This window comes from Rhinichthys klamathensis, unplaced genomic scaffold (assembly GCF_029890125.1).
Source record: "Rhinichthys klamathensis goyatoka isolate OS25496 unplaced genomic scaffold, OSU_Roscu_1.1 h1tg000281l_1, whole genome shotgun sequence".
Classification (NCBI taxonomy): domain Eukaryota; kingdom Metazoa; phylum Chordata; class Actinopteri; order Cypriniformes; family Leuciscidae; genus Rhinichthys; species Rhinichthys klamathensis.
In genome coordinates, this window is record NW_026606800.1 from 7,093,944 (window position 1) to 7,121,014 (window position 27,071).

The window sequence follows — 27,071 nt, forward strand, 5'->3', positions numbered from 1 at the left end:
CACCCATCTATCCATAACTAGGCTCTGTCGTTTAGATTTAGAAACATGGCTTTTTCTATCACTGCTATCTTAATGACACATCTCTACCTTTCATTCCAGCCAGATGATCTGACAGTAGCTGCTCGCTTCTCAGCCTACCTGATGGAAAATGCTTGCTGTGGATGAATGACCTTCACCTCCAAATCAACCTTGCCAAGACAGAACTGCTTATGGTTTCAGCCAAACCATACTTGCTGTGTGATCCTGCTGATTTGCCTTATACATCATTAGGAGGATCAGGCCCTTCCTATCGGAGCTGCACAACTCCTGGTCTAAGCTCTTGTTCTATACACACTGGACTATTGTAATGCTCTCTTGGCAGCTCTTCCAGCATCAGTCAAACCTCTGCAACGGATCCAGATGCTGCAGCAAGAGTGGTCTTTAAAGGTAACCCTATACCTAAACTCACTACTTTAGATCTATGTGTCCTCCAGAAGCTTGTATTCTGCAAGTGAACGGCGCCTTGTGGTGCCATCATCCCAAAGAGACACAAAATCACTTTCACTGACCTTTACCTGGACTGTTTCCTGCTGGTGGAATGACCTGCCCAACACATTTTCAAGAAACTGCTAAAGATCCATCTTTTTTTCGTAAACACTTGACCCAATAATACTAAATCTTTGTTTAAAAAAAAAAAACTTGCTATGTGTACTGTGCTAGACTAACTGGGACTTGTTACTGCACTTGTTGCTTTTTATTGTTATCGTAATTGGCATGTCACTTTGGATAAAATGTCATTGTTTAAAAAAAAAGTTATATCATAGTATAAAGGTATACAGCAATTGCTTTTTAATGTGGATATTTTTACATGTTCTAAATTATATACTAAGCTTGTATCCTATCAATCACTTATCTTGATGTTTAGTGTTTATGTTCAATTACTAATACTGTAAATGTGCAGGTATTCTGTACTTATACATTTAGTTAAATTTACATTCAATTTCTGTTAAATTATTTGCTATTATTAAGAACTTAATTAGAGATGGGTCAAAGTTGTGAAATTGGATCTGTAAAAATAAAAATTAAAACTAAATATACAAACATTTGTGTTTGAATTGATGTACTTATTGCATTTTTATACATAATTTCATTGTTATTTTACACAGAAAAACTATAAATTACGTTAGATAGACAGCATTATTATAAAATAACTTTTTAAAACGCTAAATTTACATTTTAACCTGAAAGTTTAATGTATTTTTAATGTAATTTGACATTTATCCATTTTTCAAAGTTTAATAAGCCTTTATCGGCAGTAATATACTGTAATTTAATACATTTTGACTAAAGTAAATTCTGTTTACTGTTTTTGCATGTAATTTTGTGAAATGGTTATTTGCTGTAATTTAACGGAATCTGTCTGGAAACTTTGCTGCCAGAGATTTACCAGAGATTTTTTTTTACAGTGTGGCTTTTCACACACAAAAAAAGCCAAGCCTTTTTTTCAGATTTACGAATTTCAATTGTATAGTAAAATTCCATAAAATTGAATTGAATAATCCTTAAATATCATTCATATTATGAATTCAGAATTTTTAATGAGTAAAAAAAACGAGTTGCTGGAAACATTATAAATCTTAATTGAAATGGAGAGGTTCAATTGTAGATTAATTTTAATGGATGTGAAACGCAGCAGGCAGTCGGTCAGAACTGTATGAGCTGACGCTTAGAGCTGGTAGATTTACATATGGGTAGGTAAGTACGTGTGTGGTTCTATAACAAATCAAACAAAGAAATAAACATTAATATACATAAACATTATACATAACATAAACATTATTAACAGCATTCAGGCTATATACAATCCCATTAAGGAAGTCCTATTAGACAGAATAATTATTCTATACATCGCCACAAGAAGGCGCTAATAGCACGTAAATGCGTTAACTAGGCATGCCATATGCTCAGGATAAGACACTGATCACCGCATGATAATAATCATCTCCAAAGTAACCGTACAACCAATAATAACATAATGTCTAATACATAAACATAAAGTAACATACAGAAACTCCGAAAAGATACTGAATATGAAGTAATACAGGCAGATCTATGCTAATCGGCTACCGCTCGCGCTGATGAACATAGACTAACAGTTTCTGAATACCAACGGAACAAACATGGAAATATGAACTTACTTGGCATATACGCACACAGCGACTCAATGTATATGTATACCAGCTGAATAATCGTCGAACATTACAGATTAACTATACTGAAACTATCGAGCATTTTCACTAACATTTGTGATGCATCTTCTCTCTCCCTCACAGTTCGCCTCAGCACGAATGCCACTATAGCAACCTTGTGCGCTGTGATTGGTCGAAATCGTCCAGGACATTTAAGGGTATCCGGTCCTTTTGTACAGCCGCCCCCGAATTCAAGAACTGAATTCGATCATCTCGAAAAGGTCTATATTTTGTCCTGGTCATCCTCAGGTAGAGCTGGAAGCTGAATGAGGCGAGCTGCGATCCGCGTATAAGTCCTACCCTTGACATCTACAAAAGCTGTCCGGACCCGCCCATCGGCGCCTGGAAATACCTGGATGATCCTGCCTACTGGCAGAGAGCACGAGGAAGTTGGAGGTCGACGATCATGACCACATCTCCATTTTCTAATGACTTCTTCTCGGTCCTCCACTTCTGTCGTGCTTGGAGACTAGGTAAGTAGTACTTGAGGAAATGTCTCCGAAAATGGTCAGCCAGCAGTTGGCTGTGGCGCCAGCGTCTGCGACTCAGGATCTCAGACTCTTGGTAGAGTACCTGAGGTAAGGATGCGTCTCGACGGCCGATTATGAAGCAGTATGGGGTTATTGGATCAGGGTCAGCCACGTCCGAGGAAGTATACCGAAGGGGCTTTGAGTTGAGAATACCTTCGACCTCTACCAGAACTGAGGGTGGCGAAAGAGTCATCTAATTCCCGCTCTCCTCCCTTAAAGTTGGTGCCTTGGTCGCTCAATAACTCATAAGGCTTCCCTCGGCATGCAATGAACCGCCGTAGAGACATCAAGAACGAATCAGAGTCCATACTGGTGAGAAAATCGAGATGAACTGCCCTGGTGGTCATACACTTGAAGATTATGCCCCACCTCTTCTCGTTACGGCGGTCGATCTTAATTATGAAAGGGCCGAAACAGTCCATGCCAGTCGAGTAGAAGGCTGGAAGGAAATATCTCTGTCTGGTCAGGGGTAGGTCGGCCATGAGGGGAATTTCGGGACGACCTTTCCATCTTCTACACTGTACACTGGCGCTGGTATTGGCGGACAGCTTCTCGGCCTCTCAGAATCCAGTATGTCCTTCTAATCTCTGTGAACAGTCTCTCTGTTCCGGGGTGACGCAGTCTCTCATCAATATCCTTGATAATTAGCTCTGTAGTAGGATGTCGAGGGTCGAGAACCACCGGATGAGCAACATCCACTTCTAGTACCTCACAGTGTCGGAGACGACCTCCTACGCGAATCAATCCAGCAGCAGCGTCAAGCTCAGGAGAGAGTGAAACCAGTCTGCTTGTGGCTGACACTGGCTTGCCTGACTTTAGAAGCTTCAGCTCATCGGGAAAGGACTCTGATTGAGCTTGGTGAAGGACTGCTTGTTGAACGTCTCTTTAGAGATCAGCACTGGAGGTGTAGGCCGCCCCGTGAAGCTCCTGCCCATAGGCGTTCAGGCACTCCGACAGCATGTTATAGTGCGGTGACTGATGTGAGTGTGCAGTTGCAGTCACTAACCCAGAGAAGGCTGACTGTCTTAACTCACTGCTTGGCTCTTCAAACGACAGAGAGGGCTGTCCAGGCCAACTATCAGGTGGCAGCTTGAGGAATGCCGGTCCCTGGCTCCACCGGCTCCCTGTAGCAAGGTCACGAAGAGACTTGCCTCGCGTGATGTCATCCGCTGGGTTGTCTGCGGATCTGACATAGCACCAGGTGGACGAAGCTGTTATTTCTCTATATATCTCTGCCACCCGTGTTCCTACGAACACGACATGAACTGGAAGTAAGCCATTTGAGCACGGTGGTGGAGTCTGACTAGAGTGTGGTGGAGTGAATGGGAATTGTAAGCTCTGTAGTCAGGAGTTGAGAGAGTTGTGCTCCAGTAAGAGTGGCACACAGCTCTATGCGGGGTATAGATTGCTGCTTGCGGGGCGCAACGCGGGATCTGGCAGCGATAAAGATGACTTCTACTTGACCTTCTTTCTCTTCTGTCCGCAGATAGGCCACGGAACCATATGCCTGCTCAGATGCATCACAGAAAACGTGGATGTCATATCTGCAGGACGGGTGATCCATCTGTGAGCTGACATAGCATCGGGGTAAGGATATCTTCTCTAGTCCACTCAACTCTTTCTCCCACTCGAACCATGAAGTAAGGAGTTCCTCAGGTAACTGCGGATCATCCCAGTCGAGCTTCTTATCCCATAATCGCTGTACCAATATCTTTGCCCTGGTGGTATAAGGGACAATATAACCGAGGGGGTTATATTGGCTGGCCAGTACATGGTAGATGCTGCACATTGTCACAGTGGAGCAGCGGCTAGCTCGGTGCTTGTAACGTAGGGTGTCAGACTGACAATGCCAGTGTAATCCGAGAGTAGACTCATGGACGTCCTGTTGGCCTTGACTAAGCCAGAGGTCGCAGGTATTGGATCTCGACTCAACAGGGAGGTGAGTAATCACCGACGGGCAATTGCTGGCCCATTGTCTAAGTTTAAAGCCTCCGGTGGATAAGAGAGAACATAGTTGATCAACTAGGTCTCGGGCCTCTTGGGGGGAGTGAAGACTATGTAGACAATTATCAACATAGAATGATCTTTTAATTACCTCTCTGACTGGGTCTCCAGACTGGCTGTGGTCTATGACGTGCCTCTGAAGGGCGTAAGTGGCACAGCAGGGACTGCATGTGGTACCAAAGGGGATGACTTGCCACTGGTACACGTCAGGGGGTTGTTCTGGCTTCAAGTTACGCCACAGGAATCTGAGTAAAGGCATGTCATCAGGGAGCAGTCTCACCTGGTGAAACATACCTCGAATATCACTGCTTATGGCTACCGGATACTCACAGAAGCGGAGCAGAACTGCTAGCAGTGATGAGCCTAGCGTGGGTCCTGTAAGAAGAAACTCATTAAGGCGGTGACCTTCATATTGGAAGGAGCAGTTATAGACGACCCGATTCTTGCTATTATGTTGCACCATATGGTGGGGAATGTACCATGACTCTCTAGAGCTTGCAACTTTTCTCGGTTCCAGCTTGGCTATGTACCCTGCCTCCTTCAGCCTAGTGATCTCAGCCTGGTAGGCCGAACCCTGATCTGGATTCTTAAGCAGTCTCCTCTCAACACTCCTAAGCTGAGGGAGAATGGCTTCTTTGGCCATGGTCAGCTGTGGCATGCTCTGCCTTCGAAGCAGTGGCGTAGCATACCGCATCGTCCCCTCCACATCCACTCTCACTGTCTTCTCCTGCAAGAGCCTAATAGCTTCTTGGTCTAGCTTGGATCTCGTCACCACCTTGTTGCTGCGGTACAATCACATCCATCTGCCATAATCTCTCTACGTGAGCAAATAGATCTGCATTAGGGATGACAGAGGTAAAGAAGCACTGGTGCGTATTAATCTCACGACGAATCTCATGCGTAGGACCTTGAAGAGTCCATCCCAAGCGGGTCTTGACTGCTGCGGGTCCACCTGGTGGGCCTAATCGGACTGGTTCAACAGGCGTGATGAGGCGTGTGCAATCTGACCCAATCAGCAACATCGGCTGCACTTTATCCATCTGCTGCAACGGGAGGCCAGTTAGGTGTTGATACCTCTTCTTTAAGGAAGCCACCGAATAGGTGTGTTCAGCAAGACCTAGTCTCTCAGCTGTAAAGGCATGTTGGATGAGGTATTTCTTGTGGGGATGAGACACAGATGATACTGTGAAAGAAACGGCTGCCCCATGAAGCACCTGCTGATCCTGTCTCACTGTTCTCAGTATCAGGTCTTCTGGATGTCCTCTGAGATTCAGCTGCTGTGCGGCTGCTTGAAGGAGGATAGTCCTCTCAGATCCGTCGTCGAGCACTGCATATGTCTCTAACGATATATCTCCATTCGTGATGATCACCTTACTCACTTTCAACATAACTCTGTGGCTACTGACAGAACGGTCAACGAACAAGATGTCTTTCATGGTACTCACAAGACAGGAGTTCTCTAAGGGATTGGGCGCTGTACTGGCAGTCGCAGCTCTCTCGTTTAGATCATGCAATATAAGGAGGTGTTTCCTGTTATAGGTCTTGCACAAGGCTTTCAGTGTGCATCTGGAAGTGTGATGATTGCGGCCGCATCCCCAACAACGATTATTCTTACGAATCCAGGCCTCTTTCTGGTCCTTAGTTAACTCTTTGAAGTTGTGGCATCCATTAAGGAAATGACTGGCATTATCACAATAAGGGCAGTAGGCACGTAACTTCTCTTGGTACCTGGCGGAGCTAGGCCGGGACTCTGGAGCGGACGCTCTGTGTTCACTGTCTACAGCAGGCTTCTCTGTACCCAGCAGGAAACTTGTGGATCTCCCCGGAGGCTTGGGGTTGTAACGACCTTCTCGCTTCTTAATAGTTAAGGGTGGAGCATAAGTAGCTGTCTTAGCAGTGTCGTCTTGGACCTGGAGCTCATACTCTAACCAGTCTGCAAAGTCGATGAGGGTGGGGACTGTGATCCTAGATGGGTGGACATATCTCTTAAAACTGATCTGGAGCTCGTGGGGAAGCTTGCCTTGGAGTCTGGACACGTGTGAGCCGCATTCTAATTCAGATGCTCCCTCAGACCCCAATTGCTCCAACATACTCACTAATGAGCGTACACGGAGGGCGAAGAACTTGAATGCTTTAACGTCACCTGGCTTGAGATTGGGACCTTCTAGTACTTCAGCGATATTTCGCAGCACCAACTTGTGGGGTTGACCATACATTTTCACAAGAGCTTGCATAGTGTCTGTATAGGGTCTCACAGAGTTACAGTAGGAATCTGCAGCTCTACATGATCAGTCAGGATCTGATACTTAAAGCGTTCACTCACATTCGTTGGCAGAAGGTTCTCTAGCGCCATCCGTAATCTTGAAAACTGTCTGGGATCTGCTGCTGTTAGACTGGGGATGGTAGGCTTAGGGCCTCGGTATACCTGCTCATAGACATGCTGCATTTCTGCTCTAGGCGTCAGCTCTGGGCATGGAGTCTGGCAGAAGTCTCTATCACTTTGGTGACGGCCGCGTCTGGCACTAGGCGTCTCGTCGTCATGCTGAACAGCTGTTACAGGCTGTGCTGAGTGGGCGTATGACCTCTGAGAGGGGACAGAGCGACTCCTTCCAGCATACGGGTGCTCTGACCTGGGTGAAAATGTGAAGTCTCCCATCTGCTTTGTCAGCTGCTTACACTGGGCAGATTCGTCTAGAGAAACCTTTCCAGCATACTCTGCAGAACCTTTCTGTCTATGGGCGGACAGTGGCACATGGGTGCGAGGGGCTGGAACTGGTGTTACTGGTCGATAAGGGTTCCCTCTTCCTGTGGCTATCTGCTGAATCTCCTGCTTTAACGTGACATTCTCTGCCTGGAGCCCACGCAGCGTGGACAATATCTCAGGTAGGATCTGACTGCGAAGCTCATTGCTATCTCTTTTCATCTCAGACCACATAGATTTAATATCGTATAGCTGCTGGTCTTGGAGGCGGAGCTCATTATACTCTGCTGCCACATCTTCTGCTGGATCTGGCCATTCATCACATAGTAGTAGATAATCTGCATACGGTGACTGGCTCTCTGGAGAGGATGATCGTGACACGCTCTCAGCCGTAGGCGGAAACAGAGGTAATACTCTCTTCATATTCGCTGAATCAGTAACTTGATAATCTGCTAGATGTGCAGGTAGCCTTATCTGTCGTCTAGGTCGAACAACAGGAGTATCTAGCTCAAAGTGGGATGTCATCTCTCTGCTGTGATTCACAATCCGGCTCGAAGGACCATTTGAAATGGAGAGGTTCAATTGTAGATTCATTTTAATGGATGTGAAACGCAGCAGGCAGTCGGTCAGAACTGTATGAGCTGACACTTAGTTGAACAGACACACTACGCAGGTTCAAGCTTCACTTGTTTACTGAAGAGCTGGTAGATTTACATATGGGTAGGTAAGTATGCGTGTGTGGTTCTATAACAAATCAAACAAAGAGATAAACATTAATATACATAAACATTATACATAACATAAACATTATTAACAGCATTCAGGCTATATACAATCCCATTAAGGAAGTCCTATTAGATAGAATAATTATTCTATACATCGCCACAAGAAGGCGCTAATAGCACGTAAATGCGTTAACTAGGCATGCCATATGCTCAGGATAAGACACTGATCACCGCGTGATAATAATCATCTCCAAAGTAACCGTACAACCAATAATAACATAATGTCTAATACATAAACATAAAGTAACATACAGAAACTCCAAAAAGATACTGAATAGGAAGTAATACAGGCAGTTCTATGCTAATCGGCTACCGCTCGCGCTGATAAACATAGACTAACAGTTTCTGAATACCAACGGAACAAACATGGAAATATGAACTTACTTGGCATATACGCACACAACGACTCAATGTATATGTATACCAGCTGAATAATCGTCGAACATTACAGATTAACTATACTGAAACTATGGAGCATTTTCACTAACATTTATGATGCATCTTCTCTCTCCCTCACAGTTCGCCTCAGCACGAATGCCACTATAGCAACCTTGTGCGCTGTGATTGGTCGAAATCGTCCAGGACATTTAAGGGCATCCGGTCCTTTTGTACATTAATGGAACAAGGGAATGGACTATTTCAGTTTATGTGATTCATATTCATAAATGTAGACGTATTTTAATTTATTTTTTTATTTATGAATACAAATCACATAAACTGAAATAGTCCATTCCCTTGTTCCATTAAGATTTATACAAAATGTTTTATTAAGCTCTAGTTTTATTTAACTAATTTAAAATTCTTAATTCATAATATGAATAATATGTAAGGATTATTCAATTCATTTTGATGGAATTCTGCTATTCAGTTGAAGTTCGTAAATCTGTTTTTTAAAAAGCCTTAACATTTTTTGAGTGTAGTTAGAAATTCTTTGATTTTAAAATGTGCTGTTCAATGCTGTACTTTTTTTAAATCGTCCTCGATCTTGTCATGCAGGAGTAGGTTATAAATGTAAAAGAGCAAGAATTTTACATAGATTAATAATAATTCATTCAGTTACTTTGTGTCATTGTAATTTATTATTCAATTATTCCATTTTATTTTCTGACTGATGCCAATGCACTTCCACACAAGAGTTGACCTTTGCTGTAGTAATGTACATTTTTGTTGTAAACATTAATGGATACAACATTTAGTGCTTCAGATGTTTTATGATTTTTATTAAATCTATATTTAAATTTATTTAAAAATTCCATTCAATAGTCAAAGTCAGTAGGTTTTTGTTGATTTGTGACAAAAACAGCATGAAATGATCATTGATTGTTCAGTTTCATCATTATTATCTGATTTTATATGACAGAATTTCCTATTTTACAGCTGTAAGGTGTCTGGATGAGCCATATGATTGCCTTTTGTTCTGAAGAATAAGTTGAAGTTATTTTGACTGATGTACATCAGAGAGAAGCATGGCTGGTCAAGGTACAATAAACAACTAATAAACTTATTTTTAATTTACTGTTACTACTTTTGTCACAAAAATGCTATGGTGCATTTTGTATATTAAACCGCTTGAACCTTTAACAGGTTTTAGTTTTGCTACACTCTTCTAAAAGATCCACATTTTGAAAGGGTATGCCTCTGTGACAGCTATACGTTTTGTTCCTGAGAGTGTGTAATGACAAATATTTTCTGGCTTTGTTTACACCTGTTATCACCCGTCATACTCTTGCACTCCGAAATATTTCAAAAAATAATATATATACTTAAATACTGTATAAAGAAGTAAAGTATTTATAATTTTTCAGAAAACCCAACCCGATCTCACGGCAATTCGTACTAATTTTACGAGGTGGCTAATTCGTACAAATTCATACGACCTCACTTGTACGAATGCAAGATGCTATCCTATCAATATGGGCCAACATTTCTAAAGAATGCTTTCAGCACCTTGTTGAATCAATGCCACGTAGAATTAAGGCAGTTCTGAAGGCAAAAGGGGGTCAAACACAGTTTTAGTATGGTGTTCCCAATAATCCTTTAGGTGAATGTACTGTACCAAAACATGTTATGTTATTACCAAAACTTATATGCACGTCATTTAAAAACATTACACTTCAGTATACGTAAATATAAATTTAAAGCTGCAGTCCGTAGTTTTTCCTCTCTGTTCGAAATCTGCTAAGGCAGTTATTCGCGAAATTATCAACTTTAAGTGGGTTGTGCCTTGAGTGGGTTGTGCAATGTTTTGAGGAGAATGTGCGGCTGTCATTCACCGTGTGGATACTGTCATTCGTAATCACAGATTCTACTTTTGTGAAGTATGACCAACGTAGGAATTTTCACCGGTAAATGTAATCTGAACAAGTAAGTAACATTCACTTTTGTTCTGACCAACTAAGGGAAAAAAAAGGATTGCAGTAAATCGCGCTGATTGAATCCAACGATCGCTTATCATATCACGTCAAACCGTGCAAATTATACTTTGTTCTCAAATTGTTCATGTTTACAACATCAGCATTGCGTGACTACATTTAATGCCCTTTCGATATTTATCCTTGTTTTCGCATGGGCCCGGTAGCAGTCTCTTTTTTTCTGTAGCCACTCCGAAATCCGAAGTCTTTTGCATTTTACAACGGGTGAATCTCAAGTTGTCAATTGTGATTGTCGTTTGAACCTTTCTGGATTCCCCATCAAACTGATAAGTTTATATCAAGTGCTGTGAGAAAAGGCTATAAATCTCCACCTCCAGCATCCTCACACGCAATATAGCCTACTAGCCGAGACTCCTTCTTTATGTGTACAGATGTGACGTAATGGTACCACTATTAAAAACATTATTACAAGCTTACCGTTTTGAATCGAGCTAAGAAAAGCAGATAGTTTTGAACACTGGCTGGTTATGTACTTGCTCAAATTTATTTGGGAAAGTTACGGAATGCAGCTTTAAGTTACTGATCATTCAAATATGCAAGCAAGTGAAAATAACTAAATCTATGTAGTATTTTAAAAATTAGTATAACAAAAAATGTGTGTAACAGAGTGGTGACATAATATACAGTAAACATGGACAATACAGATATCACATGGGACAAAATGTGTTAACATTTTAAGAAGTATGCTATGCAAACATACTAGTTTCGTCCAATGGGTGTAGGCTGCTCACACAAAGTTTTTGCGCCATCAGTCACAGACAAACAAGTTTTGCGGATCTCCCAGTTCTTGGCTCATTTTGAGTCACTTTGCCAGATCATTGAAAATGATTGGCTAAGTTTGCATATTTGCATTCAATCTTATAAGACAGAAGTCATGCACTACTGTACAATTCTGTTTAATTTTATTTTCCGAGACCTTTAGTTTCTGGACTACAGGCTAATAAGTGTTTTATTTTCCTGCTAATGGTGTCTGTTTATTAACGGTTTCATTTCTAATTTCTTCAGATACAGGACAAATATTAAAGTACTTTGCAGTAATCATGGCTTTCCTGCTGACCCATGAATGTGTTGGGCAAACAACTGATTTCCAAAAAACAAGTATGGATTTCCAGGTAGGGGAAATTTTATTTACCGCAGAAACATAACTAAATAAAATTCATATAATATAAAAACCAACAGATTGCTGTCATTTTCAGAACTTTCAATCATTTGCATTCTTAATAAAATGTTTTGTACACATTAAACGCAAATTTAAAATATTTAACATTGCGTTTTTATTTTATTAATATAAACAGAGTACAGAGCCATGATCACATGATTAAATGATACAATTTGATATGTAAAATAAATGTATTTTTGTGTTATTTTCTTCTATAGTTTTATTCCAGCGACATAGAAGGGCAACTCCATAATATAAGCGCAGGTCTGATTCATGGTTTTGACCTCTACTAATACATGTTATTTATGTAAAAATTATGATTTTAATTTGTAATTTTGTCTGTGAATTGTTTCATCTTGTCCTTTACTTTAAAGGGGTCATATAATGCCATTTTTATACAAGTTAATATGATTCTTCAGGGTCTAAATAAAAAGTTTGTAATATACTTTAATTAAAAATTGTCATTAGTATTGTAAGAAAACCTATGTTTTTGTCAGTATAAGAATATAATCGTACTAATTGTTCGGCTCAACCTGCTTCTGTTTGTTCTTGCAGTACTGCCTTCTAAGTACATGATTGACATTGATGTGAGCTTCTTTGACTTGTTCCTGGTGAACTACTTACGGGATCTCGTCAGAAATATCAGCCTACCTTTGACTCTGAGCAACAGCATAAATATCACAGATATTGACATGACTACTGGTGAGAGCTGAATGTTTCATCACGTCACATACTAAAGATGAGTTCAGTATTAGGACAAATTGACAGTTTGAGCACAGATCAATAAATCCTATTCTATTACAGTGTGTGGGTTAAATGGAACACAATATGAGTGCAAGTGTGAGGAGCGTCATGTTTGGCCCAATGACACCTGCAGGGCCTATCATGAGTGTGATGAGATTGTGGGAGGCACTTGTGGATGTATTCAAACTCTCCCTTCAGAGGGTCCGCTTTGCCAGAGAGGTAAGAATCACATTAGATCACAAATGTACAGATTGTCATTGTAGTAACATGACCAGTATGGTTTTACTCAGTGACACTTCACAAGTTTGGTTGTTTGGAAACTTTAAATTTAAACATTTATTCAATACTGCTGTTTTTTCCCCAGACATTAATGAATGTGTAGATGCAGTGTCAGTTTGTGGTCAATACTCAGATTGTATTAACATCATTGGGAGTCACATGTGTTCATGCTGGAGTGGATTTAATTCCTCCAATAAAGACAGTCCTGTGAGCCGCAACAACTCATGTCAGGGTGAGTATTATCAACTGATTTTGCCTCATAAAATTGAGAGTGCAGAGCTGCTATATCTTTACAGTTTGTGTGAATACTAGTGTGAGTTTTAGCTGTTCCTGTTTGAGCTGTAACATCACCAAACAAATACTTAATTTTTCTTTTTTCCAATCTTGGAATTATAATGTGAATACTTTTGTTTAAATACCAGAGGTCTTTCATGTCTTTAGCTCTTTTGCCTTATTTAATAAAGTAAAACATATAGTTTTGTTATTTTTTTCATTTGTTTTTTTTGTTTTTTCCCCCATAGATATAAATGAATGTTTTTTCAGTCCATCTGTATGTGGTCCAGATTCCAACTGCACAAATGAAATAGGAAGTTACAATTGCTCATGTTTGGATGGATTCACTGTAACAAACTCAAGTCTCACCATCAGCATCAATAACACATGTAGAGGTAAAATCATTTCTTTATAATCTAATTTTGGAAAATAATCTAGTATAGTTTTTTTTTTTTTTTTAACATTTTCATTTTTGCAATAAAATCATTTTTAACACTGTTGTTTAATTAACAGTTGAACAGCAATTCGTTTTATTTTTCAACTGTTGCATACGACATTTTATAAAGTTACAAAAACATTAGAATTTTTTTTTAATTAAAGTGACATTTATATTTCATTTTTTATAGCAACAATTTCTTTTTCATTTGTTTTTGTAATATAGATGTTCATGAATGTTTAAAGACATCAGAGTTCTGTGGTCCAAACTCTCGTTGCACCAACTCAGTTGGGAGTTACAACTGTTCCTGCTTGAGTGGGTTTACTGTAACAAATATGAATCAACCAATCAGCATCAGTAATCCATGTAATGGTGAGCATGTAGAAAATATATTTCATGATGTATTTGATTTATATTCTAAGTAAATTTGACAAATATAAATTCAATCTATTATATGGTTTGGTGTGTGTTTCTGTCGTTTCTGTTTTCAGCCATGATAAAAGCTGCTTAATAATCAAGTTATAAAAAAATAAAAAAATGTTACATGAAATCCTATTGGCCTGAAAAAATCATTGTCTGTTAATAATTTTCTTTTGTGAACTTTGATTATTGTATTCGTAGGTAAAAGGCATTGTCATGATTTCTTTTTTTTTTTTCTTTTTTTTTACAGTGACTCTACCTTTGACTGAATATCTGATTGAAATTCAGATCAATAGTGTGGATAGTAGCGTCACTGATCAGCTGAGGACTCTTCTGATGTCTTTTAATTTGCCCTACATAATCAGTGACAGCACTAACATTACAGAAATCAACATAACTACTGGTACGAGCTCTGTCTCTGCTTTGTAATGTTAAATAGCTAAGATTAAACTTTATACGTCATGAATACTGACATAAATTATTTGATGTTTGGACTCTTCTTCTGCTTTTCAGTGTGTTCATTGAACCAAACGCAGTATCAGTGTAAATGTGAGGGTCTGTTTGTTTGGCCAAATGACACGTGTCACTCGTACGAGGCCTGTGATGTCATCACTAATGGTTCATCATGTACATGTATCAATGCCCTTCCAGTGGATGGACAGTTCTGTCAAGGTGAGACACTGGCATCATTCTACGACAACATCAGTTGTATCCCTTTAATTCATTTGTTGTTTTTTGTTGTTGTTTTTTTCCTGTTTTGATTTTGCTCCATTTTGCTACCAGGATTAACAGACTGATTATATGCTTGTTTTTTTTTTTTTTTTGTTGTTGTTGCTAATAACTCTGTATAAGACATGGTTTATTGTATGGAGTTTAGTTGTTAAATAAATACAAATATTTCATATTTGATTCCAAATTTGAAATTACTGAATATATATATTAGTTTACTCAAGTGGAACCGATGTTTTTGTCAGTATAAGAATATAATCGTACTAATTGATCGGCTCAAACTGCTTCTGTTTGTTCTTGCAGTACTGCCTTCTAAGTACATGATTGACATTGATGTGAGATTCTTTGACTTGTTCCTGGTGAACTACTTACGGGATCTCGTCAGAAATATCAGCCTACCTTTGACTCTGAGCAGCAGCATAAATATCACAGATATTGACATGACTACTGGTGAGCGCTGAATGTTTCATCAAGTCACATACTAAGATGAGTTCAGTATTAGGACAAATTGACAGTTTGAGCACAGATCAATAAATCCTATTCTATTACAGTGTGTGGGTTAAATGGAACACAATATGAGTGCAAGTGTGAGGAGCGTCATGTTTGGCCCAATGACACCTGCAGGGCCTATCATGAGTGTGATGAGATTGTGGGAGGCACTTGTGGATGTATTCAAGCTCTCCCTTCAGAGGGTCCGCTTTGCCAGAGAGGTAAGAATCACATTAGATCACAAATGTACTGATTGTAATTGTAGTAACATGACCAGTATGGTTTTACTCAGTGACACTTCACAAGTTTGGTTGTTTGGAAACTTTAAATTTAAACATTTATTCAATACTGCTGTTTTTTCCCCAGACATCAATGAATGTGTAGATGCAGTGTCAGTTTGTGGTCAAAACTCAGATTGTATTAACATCATTGGGAGTCACATGTGTTCATGCTGGAGTGGATTTAATTCCTCCAATAAAGACAGTCCTGTGAGCCGCAACAACTCATGTCAGGGTGAGTATTATCAACTGATTTTGTTTTCTGTTTTTGCCTCATAAAATTGAGAGTGCAGAGCTGCTATATCTTTACAGTTTGTGTGAATACCAGTGTTGGGGAGTAGTTAACTACAAGTAGCGACGCTACTAACTTAACTACATTTTTCAGTAGCTTGGCAGTAGCTTTTTAAACAGTGTAGCTTTTCCAGTAGCTAACTACTTTTTGCAGCAAGTAGCGGTGTAGCGCGAGCAAAAGCTACATTGCGTGTTGTTGAGCCTGCGCGAATCAGCGCGATGCAAGGATATTCTTCTTCTTGTTAGATTACAAACTATTTTTTTTGCCATTACCGCCACCTGTTGTTTATTCACGCATCTTGCGGCTAACGGTTCACTGACGTACAGAAGACCTCAAGCACAAATTTAAGGACGCACATACAGGTGATTAATGGCCATTTTAAATGTATTAATTATCCTGCTTTGTTGCTCTCTATGTTACATCAAATTTCTATTTCTGATTTAATTACATTGAACCGCCATGATCTGTCCGCCAGTTTGGTAATGAACATAAAAGACCACTAAAGTTTGCATCATCGTGTTTGTCAGTTGAACAAAAAATGTAATCTTAGTTTGTTTATTGCACGACAAAGGCTTTGATCTAATTAAATTGCTGTATAGATTTGTTGTGACTGGATCCAGAGCGAACCGAACTGTGCTCACAAACAGCTTGTGATTCAGGTTCTTCTTTCACAGTAAATTCTGCGAGCTCCATCACTGCGTGTGAGCGTGTTTAACGTGCATTGTCAGTCCCACATGTGAGCGGTTGTTCAATGTATTTTCTTGCCAAAATGCAACCATCTCACAATCGGTATTTTTGAGAAAAAGTCTATACATGCAATTTACGTTGGATGTATATTTTGTGTACTGGCCTTATTAGATTTCTCTGGCATCTAACTATCCAGTAAGTTAAACAGTGACTCAAAAACCTCGCTGGACACCACAAGTCGTTTCTGAAGTTTATGATTCAACTGTGAAACTGTAAAAATATACAAAAGATACAATCACTAAAAATGAAATTGGAAAATTACAGATTGACAACGTAAGGATAATTAAACTAAGAAAATATACATCTTAATATCAAATAACCTTCTCAAATGTATTACACAATAAATTTAACACTGTGTACTTACAGACATTGCGTCTAACAGATGCAGAGAAAGGTGATGCTCAAAGATGTCACATAGCTACCACATTTTGCTGAACTATTGCAGTACTACTAGTACTTCCTGCTTCCTGAACTAAGAGGTTGTCTGTGACTGCTTTTCAAAATTAAAGTCCTCACTAGAATAGACATTTTCAAAATAATAAACCTGAGAACCCTAAATAATTTCAGTCCTGCACACTCCCCGCCTGGGGTTTTTAGAATCCCAAATCAACTTATAACTTATCATTGGGAGACAGAAGAAGGACAAGTTCAGAGACAGGACGTGACAGGATTTTCTGAATGCCATCCTTAGTCACTTTAACGTCAACTTTCCTCACCAATCCATCTTTGCTTGGTGATGTTTTCACAACGATTGCCATTGGCCACCCATTTCTGGTGACTTGAATGTTCTTTACCAAGACAATATCCCCTTCTTTCAAATTAGTTTTTTTGTCTTGCCACTTTCGTCGGTGTTGCAAAGTACTGAGGTATTCTTTTTTCCATCTTGTCCAGAAGACATCTGCTAACCTTTGTACTTGTTTCCATTCTTCCTTAAGCAACTCATTACTCCCAAAGTCTCCAGGTGGTGGAGGTGTTGCACCTGTCTTTTGTGTCAAAAGAGTTGCAGGGGTGAGAATAAAGGGAAATTCTGGGTCAGAGGACACTGGGATTAAAGGCTGTGAATTCATCACTGCAGTAACTTCCGCCATGACCGTCGTCAAGACCTCATGTGTGAGACGGGAAGATTGGTCTTTAAGTAGCATGCAATCAAGAATTCGACGTGCAATCCCGATCATTCGCTCCCAGTGACCACCCATATGAGAGGCATGAGGTGGATTGAATATCCAGGTGCAATTGTGTTATCTCAGATATTTCTGCACATTCTCTGAGCTGACACAACAATCATCCATTTTGAGTTCACGAGAAGCTCCAACGAAATTTGTACCACGATCTGAATGCAGTTGTTTAACTGGCCCTCTGATTGCAAAAAATCTCCTTAAGGCATTGATGAAACTACTGGAGCTCATTGCTTCGATTACTTCAATGTGGACAGCTCTTGAGCACATACATGAAAACATAACTGCCCACCTCTTGGAATTAGCTTGACCTCCTCTGGTCTTACGGGCTGTCACTTCCCATGGTCCGAAAACATCAACACCCACATAGGTAAAGGGTGGAGCTACTGTCAACCGTTCCACTGGCAAATCAGACATCTGCTGATGCTCTGTCTTCCCTCGCAACTTCTTGCAGATTACACACTTGTAAAGCAAACTGCGTATGCACTTCTTACCTCCTACAAGCCAAAATCCAGCAGCTCTGACAGCACCTTCTGTAAAGTGTCTGCCCTGATGTTTCACAGACTCATGATAATGTCGCACAATGAGTTTTGCCACATGATGTGTACCCGGGATGATAATAGGGTTAACTTCACAAGTTTCCAGACCTGACCTCACAATACGACCCCCTACTCGAAGTAAGCCATTGCTGTCAAGGACAGGAGATAGTTTCCTCAACACACTCTTATGAGGAAGGTTGTGAGATGCAGTGATGCTTTTAATCTCTGTTGGATAACTCTCCTTTTGAGCATTCTTCAACACAAGAATTTTTGCCTTCTCCAGCTCTTCTTCAGAAGGACCTTTGCAGCAGACATGCCATCCTCTGCAACTATCATCTTGCGAGCCTTTGGAGAAAGAGCTGGCAATGTGAATCAAACGTGCTATTGCTCTGATGAGAGTGTTAAAGTTAGAGAATCTGCTAAATCTCTCAGAATTCCATGTGACCTTGGGAACTTCAGTAAGGTTTGAAACCACATGTGGGCGTATTTCAGAATCTGAGGTTGGATCCACAAGCACAAATGACTGTTGTGATTCAGACTGAAGCTGAGAAATATGCAAGAAGTGTGGGCCTGTAAGCCATGAACTGGCACCTAGCGATGCTGCAGGTACAGATCTGGACCCGTGGTCTGCTGGGTTAAGCTCTGTGGGAACATATCGCCATTGTGCAGGCAAACTGGATTTATGTATACGTTGAATCCTGTTGTTCACGTATACATAGAACCTCCGTGTTTGATTACAAATGTAGCCTAGTACTACCTTGCTGTCAGTATAATACCAGATATGATCAAAGGTCATGTCCATCTCTTCCACAATCAACTCTGCAATTTCCACTGCTAATACAGCAGCACACAATTCCAGTCTTGGGACAGTAATGTCTGGCTGTGGTGCTAATTTGGATTTCCCAAATAAGAAGTTAACAGCTGTGTGACCATGTTGATCTGTCACCTTCAGGTATCCTACAGCAGCTATGGCTTTGACAGAAGCATCAGCAAAAACACAAAGTTCTTTACACTGGACATCGTACAGAGGAATGGGTATACAAACACGTGGTATTTGCAGTTCTTTCAAATCTTGAAGAGATTTTTTCCATTTTTTCCACTCTGCCTCCATGTCCTCTGGCAAAGGGGAATCCCAGCCCTCACCTTGTTTGGTAAGTTCCCTCAACAGTAACCTTCCTTGTATGGTGACAGGAGCAAGGAATCCAAGAGGGTCATACAAGCCATTCACGGTAGATAGGACTCCTCTCCGAGTGAAAGGCTTGTCATCATCCGAAACATGAAACATGAAAGAGTCTGTTGCAACATTCCAGGACACACCAAGACTACGTAGGATGGGAAGGCCATTAGAGAAAAGCTGCAGATCTTTAATGCCCTCAGCACGATCTTCCAAAGGAAAGGCTTCAATCACATTTGGACAGTTAGAGATAATCTTGTGCAGTCTAAGGTTGGACACTGCAAGCATTTCTTGTGTACGTTTGAGAAGGTCGATCGCCTCTGCCTGTGTAGCGCATGATTTCAGCATGTCATCAACATAGAACTCCTTCTCCACTAGCTTTCTGGTGTCACTGCCAAATCTCTCTTCATGTGCTTTGGCTGCTCTCCGTAGGCCATAGATAGCCACTGCTGGTGATGGGCTATTCCCGAAAACATGCACACGCATTCTGTGATCCACAATTTCGCCATCAAGGTCATTGTTTCTGTACCACAGGAACCTAAGATAATCCCTATGATCCTCCCTAACCAGAAAACAATGGAACATGTGCTGTATGTCAGCAGTAATAGCCACAGGCTCTTTACGGAATCTCATCAGGACCCCTAGCAGGCTGTTATTCAAATCAGGGCCTGTGAGAAGTACATTGTTCAGTGAAACTCCCTCATATGGCGCACTTGAATCGAAGACAACTCGAATTTTGCCAGGTTTTTTAGGGTGGTACACCCCAAACAGCGGCAAGTACCACACTTCCTGACCTTGCTGAAGAGGTGGTGCAATTTCTGCATGCTCATTTTTTAACAAGTTGTCCATAAAATCCAGGAAGTGCGCTTTCATCTGTGTTCGTTTGTTCAGAGTGTGTCAGAGCGCGAGAAGACGTTTGAATGCATAGTCTTTGTTGTTGGGTAGACTTTGTCTGGGCTCACGAAAGGGTAGCGGAGCAACCCAACTATTGCAGCTGTCTTGAAAAAACTCTTTGTCCATGATCTGAAGAAACCTAGTGTCTTCCACAGATGGAGCAATCTTATGATCATTTGCAGTGTAGGAGAAAACTGAATGACCAACACTTTCACCATCAGGCACTATCAGAATGTCCTCAGATGTGGTTTCTAAAGGTTGTTGCCATTGTGGATTAACGTCCAACTTCTCTTTAACCTTGATTTGACTATAGCATGGACTCAGAAAGCTGTGACGGCCATTATCTAAGATGAAAGTCTTGTAAGTATGAACTGAAGATGGCCTATGAGCTCCTCTGAGACACACATCCCCAACGACAACCCAGCCCAAATCCAGTTTTTGGGCAAAAGGGGCGTTATTTGGACCATTGATTTGTTTGCGTACTTTGTGTACTTGCAGGATGTCTCTGCCCAGTAACATAAGAATCTCAGCATCAGAGTCGAGAGGTGGTATTTCTTGTGCTATTTGTCTCAAGTGGCTGTGATGAAACGCTGCACTAGGAGTTGGAATCTCTGTACGATTGTTTGGAATCTGATTACATTCTAGAAGAGTAGGGAGAGGTAGACTTATCTTTCCACCAATGGACTCCACAATGAAATCAGAAATTCGTCTCCCCGCTGTCTCTAAAAGGCCTGCACATGTTTTCAGTGTGTAGGGTAATGGAGTTGTTTTGATGTTAAAGATGTCAAAGAAATCTTTTCTCACCAAAGAGCGGTTGCTTTGCTCATCTAAGATAGCATACATCCTCTTTGCTTTCTCTTTGTGTCCAGCTGGATAGACGGAAACTAGACACATTTGTGAACAAGACCGTGCACTCAGACCTTCTCCGCAGACTTCCGTGCACTCAGATGTAACCTCATGACTTTCTGATTTGTTTTTCTCCCCGCCATGCTCTGAGGTAGGGGTAGATGCCTGAGATTTCCAGGGGGCAGGGCCCGGATGAAGAGCCGAAGGATGACGGTCACTACCGCACTCTTTGCACTGAACTTCTACAGTGCAGTTTTTTGCAAGATGGTCTGTAGAAGAACAGCAACGGTAACACACAGACCGCTCTTTCAGGAACTGCATTCTATCTTGTAGAGATTTCTCTCTGAACCCTCTGCATCTTCTCAAAGGATGAGGTTTTCCATGTATTGGACAGCTTTTGTTCGGGCTAACTGATCTCTTTTCCTGTTCAGATGGTATTTTAGTTGAAGGATAAATTTGAGTCTTGTGAACAGATATTGGCATTTGTCTTTGTCTCTCAAATCTTTCTCCTTTCTCGTATTTCACATGAGGAAACGTACTGAAACTCGGATCTGTACGTGCTTTTGCTTCTGAACGAACAAAATTTGCAAACACTGAGAAAGGTGGAAAAGCAACATGATGTTCTTGCTTATATTTGGATCCAAATGACATCCACTTTTCTTGAATGTTATACGGAAGTTTTTCCACAATAGGATTTACCCCCTTAGAAGTGTCCAAGTATGCCAGACCTGGTAAGTATCCTTCAAGCTTAGCAGCTCCTAGTTCTGAGAGAATGTCTCCTAAATCTCGAAGCTTTTGTGGGTCTTTGTTTGTCACTCTGGGGAAATCTTCTAGTTTGGCAAAAAGAGCATGTTCAATTGCTTCTGGAGAACCATATATTTCTTCAAGCCTCTGCCATGTCATTATCAGTGCAGCTGACGGATTTCTGATGTGAACCGCTTTCAGTCTCCGTGCATGTTCAGAAGATTCTCTACCCAGGTATTTAATTAAGAGATCAAGCTCTTCTGCTGGGGAAAGACCCAAACCAGAAATAGCACCTTGGAAAGATGATCTCCATGCCCAGTAATTAATGGGCTTGTCATCGAAGTAAGTAAGCCCTGCTGTCACAAGTTGCGAACGAGCTAGATACTTTGCGAGGTCATAGGTAATGGACAAGGAATCTCCTTTATCAGGAGGTCTACTCTGCATTTGGTAGTGATAAGGAGGATACTGCATTTTTGTGACATTTTGATTCATGTCTGCTTCAAAGTCCATGTTTTGTGAACTAATCGGTACATTTTTTAAATCTGACTCATTTTTGATTGGACTTACTAAGTGAGAAGCTTGAAGTGGTAGTTGAGTTTCCTTTCCTCCACTAGATGGCAGTGTACCACTACTGATTTCGGATTGTGTTTTCACATAATCCGCTGTTCTGATTCGACTGTCCTCGATGGGAACAGGAACTGATACTCTGCTGGCTGCGCTACATTCTGTTTCTAACAATGCTTCCTCCAGTACCTGAGCTTCTACCAAAGCAGCATCCTTTTCTTTTTCCTCTTGCAAAGCCTCCAGTGTTGCTTTAAGTCGTGCCTGTTCAACTTTCAATTCTATTTCTCTTTTAGCATATGCTGCTCTGGCTTGTGCGGCTTCCGCTTTTGCTCTTGCTTTGAAAACCGCTATGCTGGCGCTTGAGTGGCGACTGGATGCCCTTGAAGAACGACTTGATGCTTTTAAGGAATGTGCGCTGACAGAGTGCACATCTTCAGCTGTGCCTTTAAGATCTGCTGAGTCTGTCTGACCTTCTGCCATGTTTATATGCGACTTAATCACATGCAGAAAAATCTGATTGATGTGATAGAGACTTTGGAATGTTTAAATCTTGATTCCACACAGTTCTTGAGCGTCTTTCTCAGTCTGTTGTATTGATGTCTTTTCACTGTACTGGCCTTATTAGATTTCTCTGGCATCTAACTATCCAGTAAGTTAAACAGTGACTCAAAAACCTCGCTGGACACCACAAGTCGTTTCTGAAGTTTATGATTCAACTGTGAAACTGTAAAAATATACAAAAGATACAATCACTAAAAATGAAATTGGAAAATTACAGATTGACAACGTAAGGATAATTAAACTAAGAAAATATACATCTTAATATCAAATAACCTTCTCAAATGTATTACACAATAAATTTAACACTGTGTACTTACAGACATTGCGTCTAACAGATGCAGAGAAAGGTGATGCTCAAAGATGTCACATAGCTACCACATTTTGCTGAACTATTGCAGTACTACTAGTACTTCCTGCTTCCTGAACTAAGAGGTTGTCTGTGACTGCTTTTCAAAATTAAAGTCCTCACTAGAATAGACATTTTCAAAATAATAAACCTGAGAACCCTAAATAATTTCAGTCCTGCACATTTTGTTCTTGCAATGTTGTATTTGTTGCATCTTTGCACTTTTGACACACAGTCTCTGAGATATTTGAGTGTTGTGTGTAATAAAACAATAAAAATCATAATTGTATTGCATTGTTTTAAACACTAAATATTTTACTTAAAACATTCCTCGGACACTTATTCAGTTATTTATAATATATGTTGTTCAAAAAAAGCAAAAGTAGTTTCAATGTAGCTAGCTACTTTTTGATCGTAACTTGTAGTGTAGCTAACTACTTTTCCAAAAGGGTAGCTTGACTGTAGTTTAACTACTTTAACTTACGAGTAGCTTTAACCTACGAGTAGCTTGTAGCTTGTCAAACTACAGTTTCAAAGTAGCTTCCCCAACACTGGTGAATACTAAGGTGAGTTTTAGCTGTTCCTGTTTGAGCTGTAACATCACCAAATTTTTTTTTTTTTTCAATCTTGGAATTATAATGTGAATACTTTTGTTTAAATACCAGAGGTCTTTCATGTCTTTAGCTCTTTTGCCTTATTTAATAAAGTAAAATATATAGTTTTGTTATTTTTCATTTGTTTTTTGTTTTTTCCCCCATAGATATAAATGAATGTTTTTTCAGTCCATCTGTATGTGGTCCAGATTCCAACTGCACAAATGAAATAGGCAGTGTTGGGCAAGTTACTTTGTAAAAGTAATTAGTTACAGTTACTAGTTACTTCTTCCAAAAAGTAACTAAATTAGTTACTAAGTTACAAATTTTAAAAGTAACTAGTTACTTAAGAAAGTAACTATTGCGTTACTTTCAAGTAAAATTAAATTTTAAATGCTCAAATGTGACCCCACCTCTACCCCTCTTTAACGGAACTTAAAATACATGTGCATGTTCAATTATTTATGATAAATCTGAATATTATAATGAAATGGACACTTAATACAATAGGCCTACATTATTAACAGAAACATGAAACATTGTACACACATCTAAAAAAAAAATGTTGTTGTGGGACAAAGTGAGACTAGCCTCCAGTCAAATACCATGTATGTAGATATTATGTTTATATAGTGGATCAATGCAAATAACACAATAGATGTTTTGGAACTTTTGATATTTATTGCCCCTCAACAGGCCACAACTGGGCAAAATTAAATTAAGCTTGTTAAGCAATATACCAAAAAGACTGACTGTCTTGTGTTGTTCCTTGTGTGTCCTGTCCTGTCCGACTATGCGTTATGATGGGTCGTTCGCAATTCATGAGCGTTAGCCGTTAGTGATGAGGGGTCGTTCGCGAATGAGCGTTAGTGATGATGGATCGACTCGTTCGCGAATGAGCTTTTGATGGGTCGTTCGCGATTCGCGAATGAGCCGACTCTAAGAGCCATATCTCGCATATCTGAAGAGCCGACTCTATTTTTACAAATTTAGCCTGTAGAAATTAAATAATTATGTAATAAAAATTGAAATATTATAGTCAAAGTCATTTAAAGAGCCGTTTGTGAGCCAAAAGAGCCGGCTCAGTGAGCTGAGTCAAAAGAGCCGAATGCCCATCACTACTATGCGTGCTTTCGAAGACCCGCCTAACTCTACCTCTGATTGGCTTACAATGACATTTTACTCTACCTCAGCCAATCGTCAGCATTTATGCGCTTGTCTCGTGCTCTGCCCACTAACCAAGGAAGAACAGTAAACAAAGTATTTGCCTCTCGCTCAGAGATCTAGTTGGTCTGATGAAAAAAAAAAAACAGCTTCATCAGTTATAGTAACGCGCCGTTTTTTTTGGCAGTAACGGTAACGGCGTTATTAAGATGAGAAGAGTAATCAATTAGATTACTCGTTACTGGAAAAAGTAATGCCGTTAGTAACGGCGTTATTTATAACGCTGTTATTCCCATCACTGGAAATAGGAAGTTACAATTGCTCATGTTTGGATGGATTCACTGTAACAAACTCAAATCTCACCATTAGCATCAATAACACATGTAGAGGTACATTTTATATTCAGATTTGTTCACTCTTTTAGTGTGACCAATTATACCCACTACTCCATGCTGAATTAGGCTTTGAATAAGCACAAACAATGTTGCTATAGCACTTATAGATTTAGTTCACCCAAAAATGAAAATGATCCCATAATTTACACACCCTCAAGCCATCCTTGGAGTATATGACTTTCTTCTTTCAGGCAAACACAATCCATCAATCCATCTTTTATCCATCATAAAAGTAATCCATATGGCTCCAGGGTGTTAATAACGAAGCAATGCGTTTTTGTAAGAAAAATGTCCATATTTAAAACTTTATAAACTATAATCACTGGCTTCCGGTAAAGGCTGTTCGCAAGTTCAAGTTCCGGCGCAAGAGTGACCTCTGCGTTGACGCTGTGTTGAAGACGCTGTGGAAATGCCTCTGTGTGATTGCTTTGTAAAGCACTTGTGAAATCAGTCCAATGACGTGATGGAAGTTCATAGGCGGGTCACATCATGACCAGGAAACTATAAAGCACACCCAGACCAAACGGCACTAGCTTCTGATACTTGCATGCAGGTAGTATGGCAGAATGACACAGCGTCTTGTTCCCTTTCAAGGAATCCATGGTTACAGTCAGTTTTCAAAAACACTATGGGACCATTTATACCCATGCCACTGTACTAACAAGTGCCTGTCTGTGTGAAGTCCTAATGCGCAAACTAAGACAAAATCCCCTGGGACCCCAGAGTGGAGCCCAAATCTAGGTAATAAAACCTCACAAATATGTGCGGGGAGGACTAGCCTGCCGCATCACAAACATCTTGGAGGGAAACTCCTGATATCAAAGCTTTTGAAGCAGCCATACTCCTAGTGGAGTGGGCCTGGACAGCCGTAGGTGAAGACTGGCCGGTTGAATCATATGCAAGTGAGATAGCCATGACTACCCACTTGCTCATCCTCTGCTTAGATGCTGGGAACCCGTTCCTGGGTGACCCAAAACATACAAAAAACTGGTCAGTTTCTCGCCACAATGCAGCTCTGTGGACATGCATCTAATGCCCTGACTTGGCAAAGCAGATTTTGCTTCTCTTGGTCTGATGTCCGAAAGGGAGGAGGACAGAAGGCCTGCAGCACAATGGGTCTCGCTGCATGAGTGAGGAGTTTAGGAACGTAACCCGGTTTAGGGTGGAGAAAGACTTTCACCATATAAGGCACAAATTCTAAACACTAAGTATATACCGACAGGAATGCAGTTTTGAGAGTGAGAAACTTTTCTAGAACCTCTTTGATAGGCTCAAAGGGAGCCATAGAAAGGCCTTCCAACACTATGGCCAAATCACAAGCCGGCACTCTTGTGCAAACTGCAGGCCTCAGCCTCAAAATGCCACAGAAGAAACGAGTCACCAGAGGGTTTCTGCCTAAAGACGCACCACGGGAGTGTGGTAAGCAGCTATGGTAACCACATACACCTTGAAGGTGGAGGGGATAACGCAACAGATAACCGCTCCTGCAGGAACTTCAGCACTGTACCAATGTGCAGTTGACTGGGTCCAGCTGGCAATTTCCGCACCTT

At 40.4% G+C, this 27,071-nt stretch overlaps 1 protein-coding gene across 1 annotated transcript in view; it reads left to right on the top strand.

Moving 5' to 3' along the window:
- LOC130103056 (fibrillin-1-like) overlaps positions 1-27,071 on the top strand; it is a 190,998-nt gene that overhangs the window by 157,040 nt on the left and 6,887 nt on the right. Inside the window, exons 15-21 of the mRNA XM_056269241.1 lie at positions 13,384-13,530; positions 13,797-13,943; positions 14,242-14,394; positions 14,505-14,663; positions 15,024-15,170; positions 15,272-15,430; positions 15,576-15,722. Of these exons, the coding sequence (XP_056125216.1) occupies positions 13,384-13,530; positions 13,797-13,943; positions 14,242-14,394; positions 14,505-14,663; positions 15,024-15,170; positions 15,272-15,430; positions 15,576-15,722 (1,059 nt within the window). The remainder of the gene's footprint in view (positions 1-13,383; positions 13,531-13,796; positions 13,944-14,241; positions 14,395-14,504; positions 14,664-15,023; positions 15,171-15,271; positions 15,431-15,575; positions 15,723-27,071) is intronic.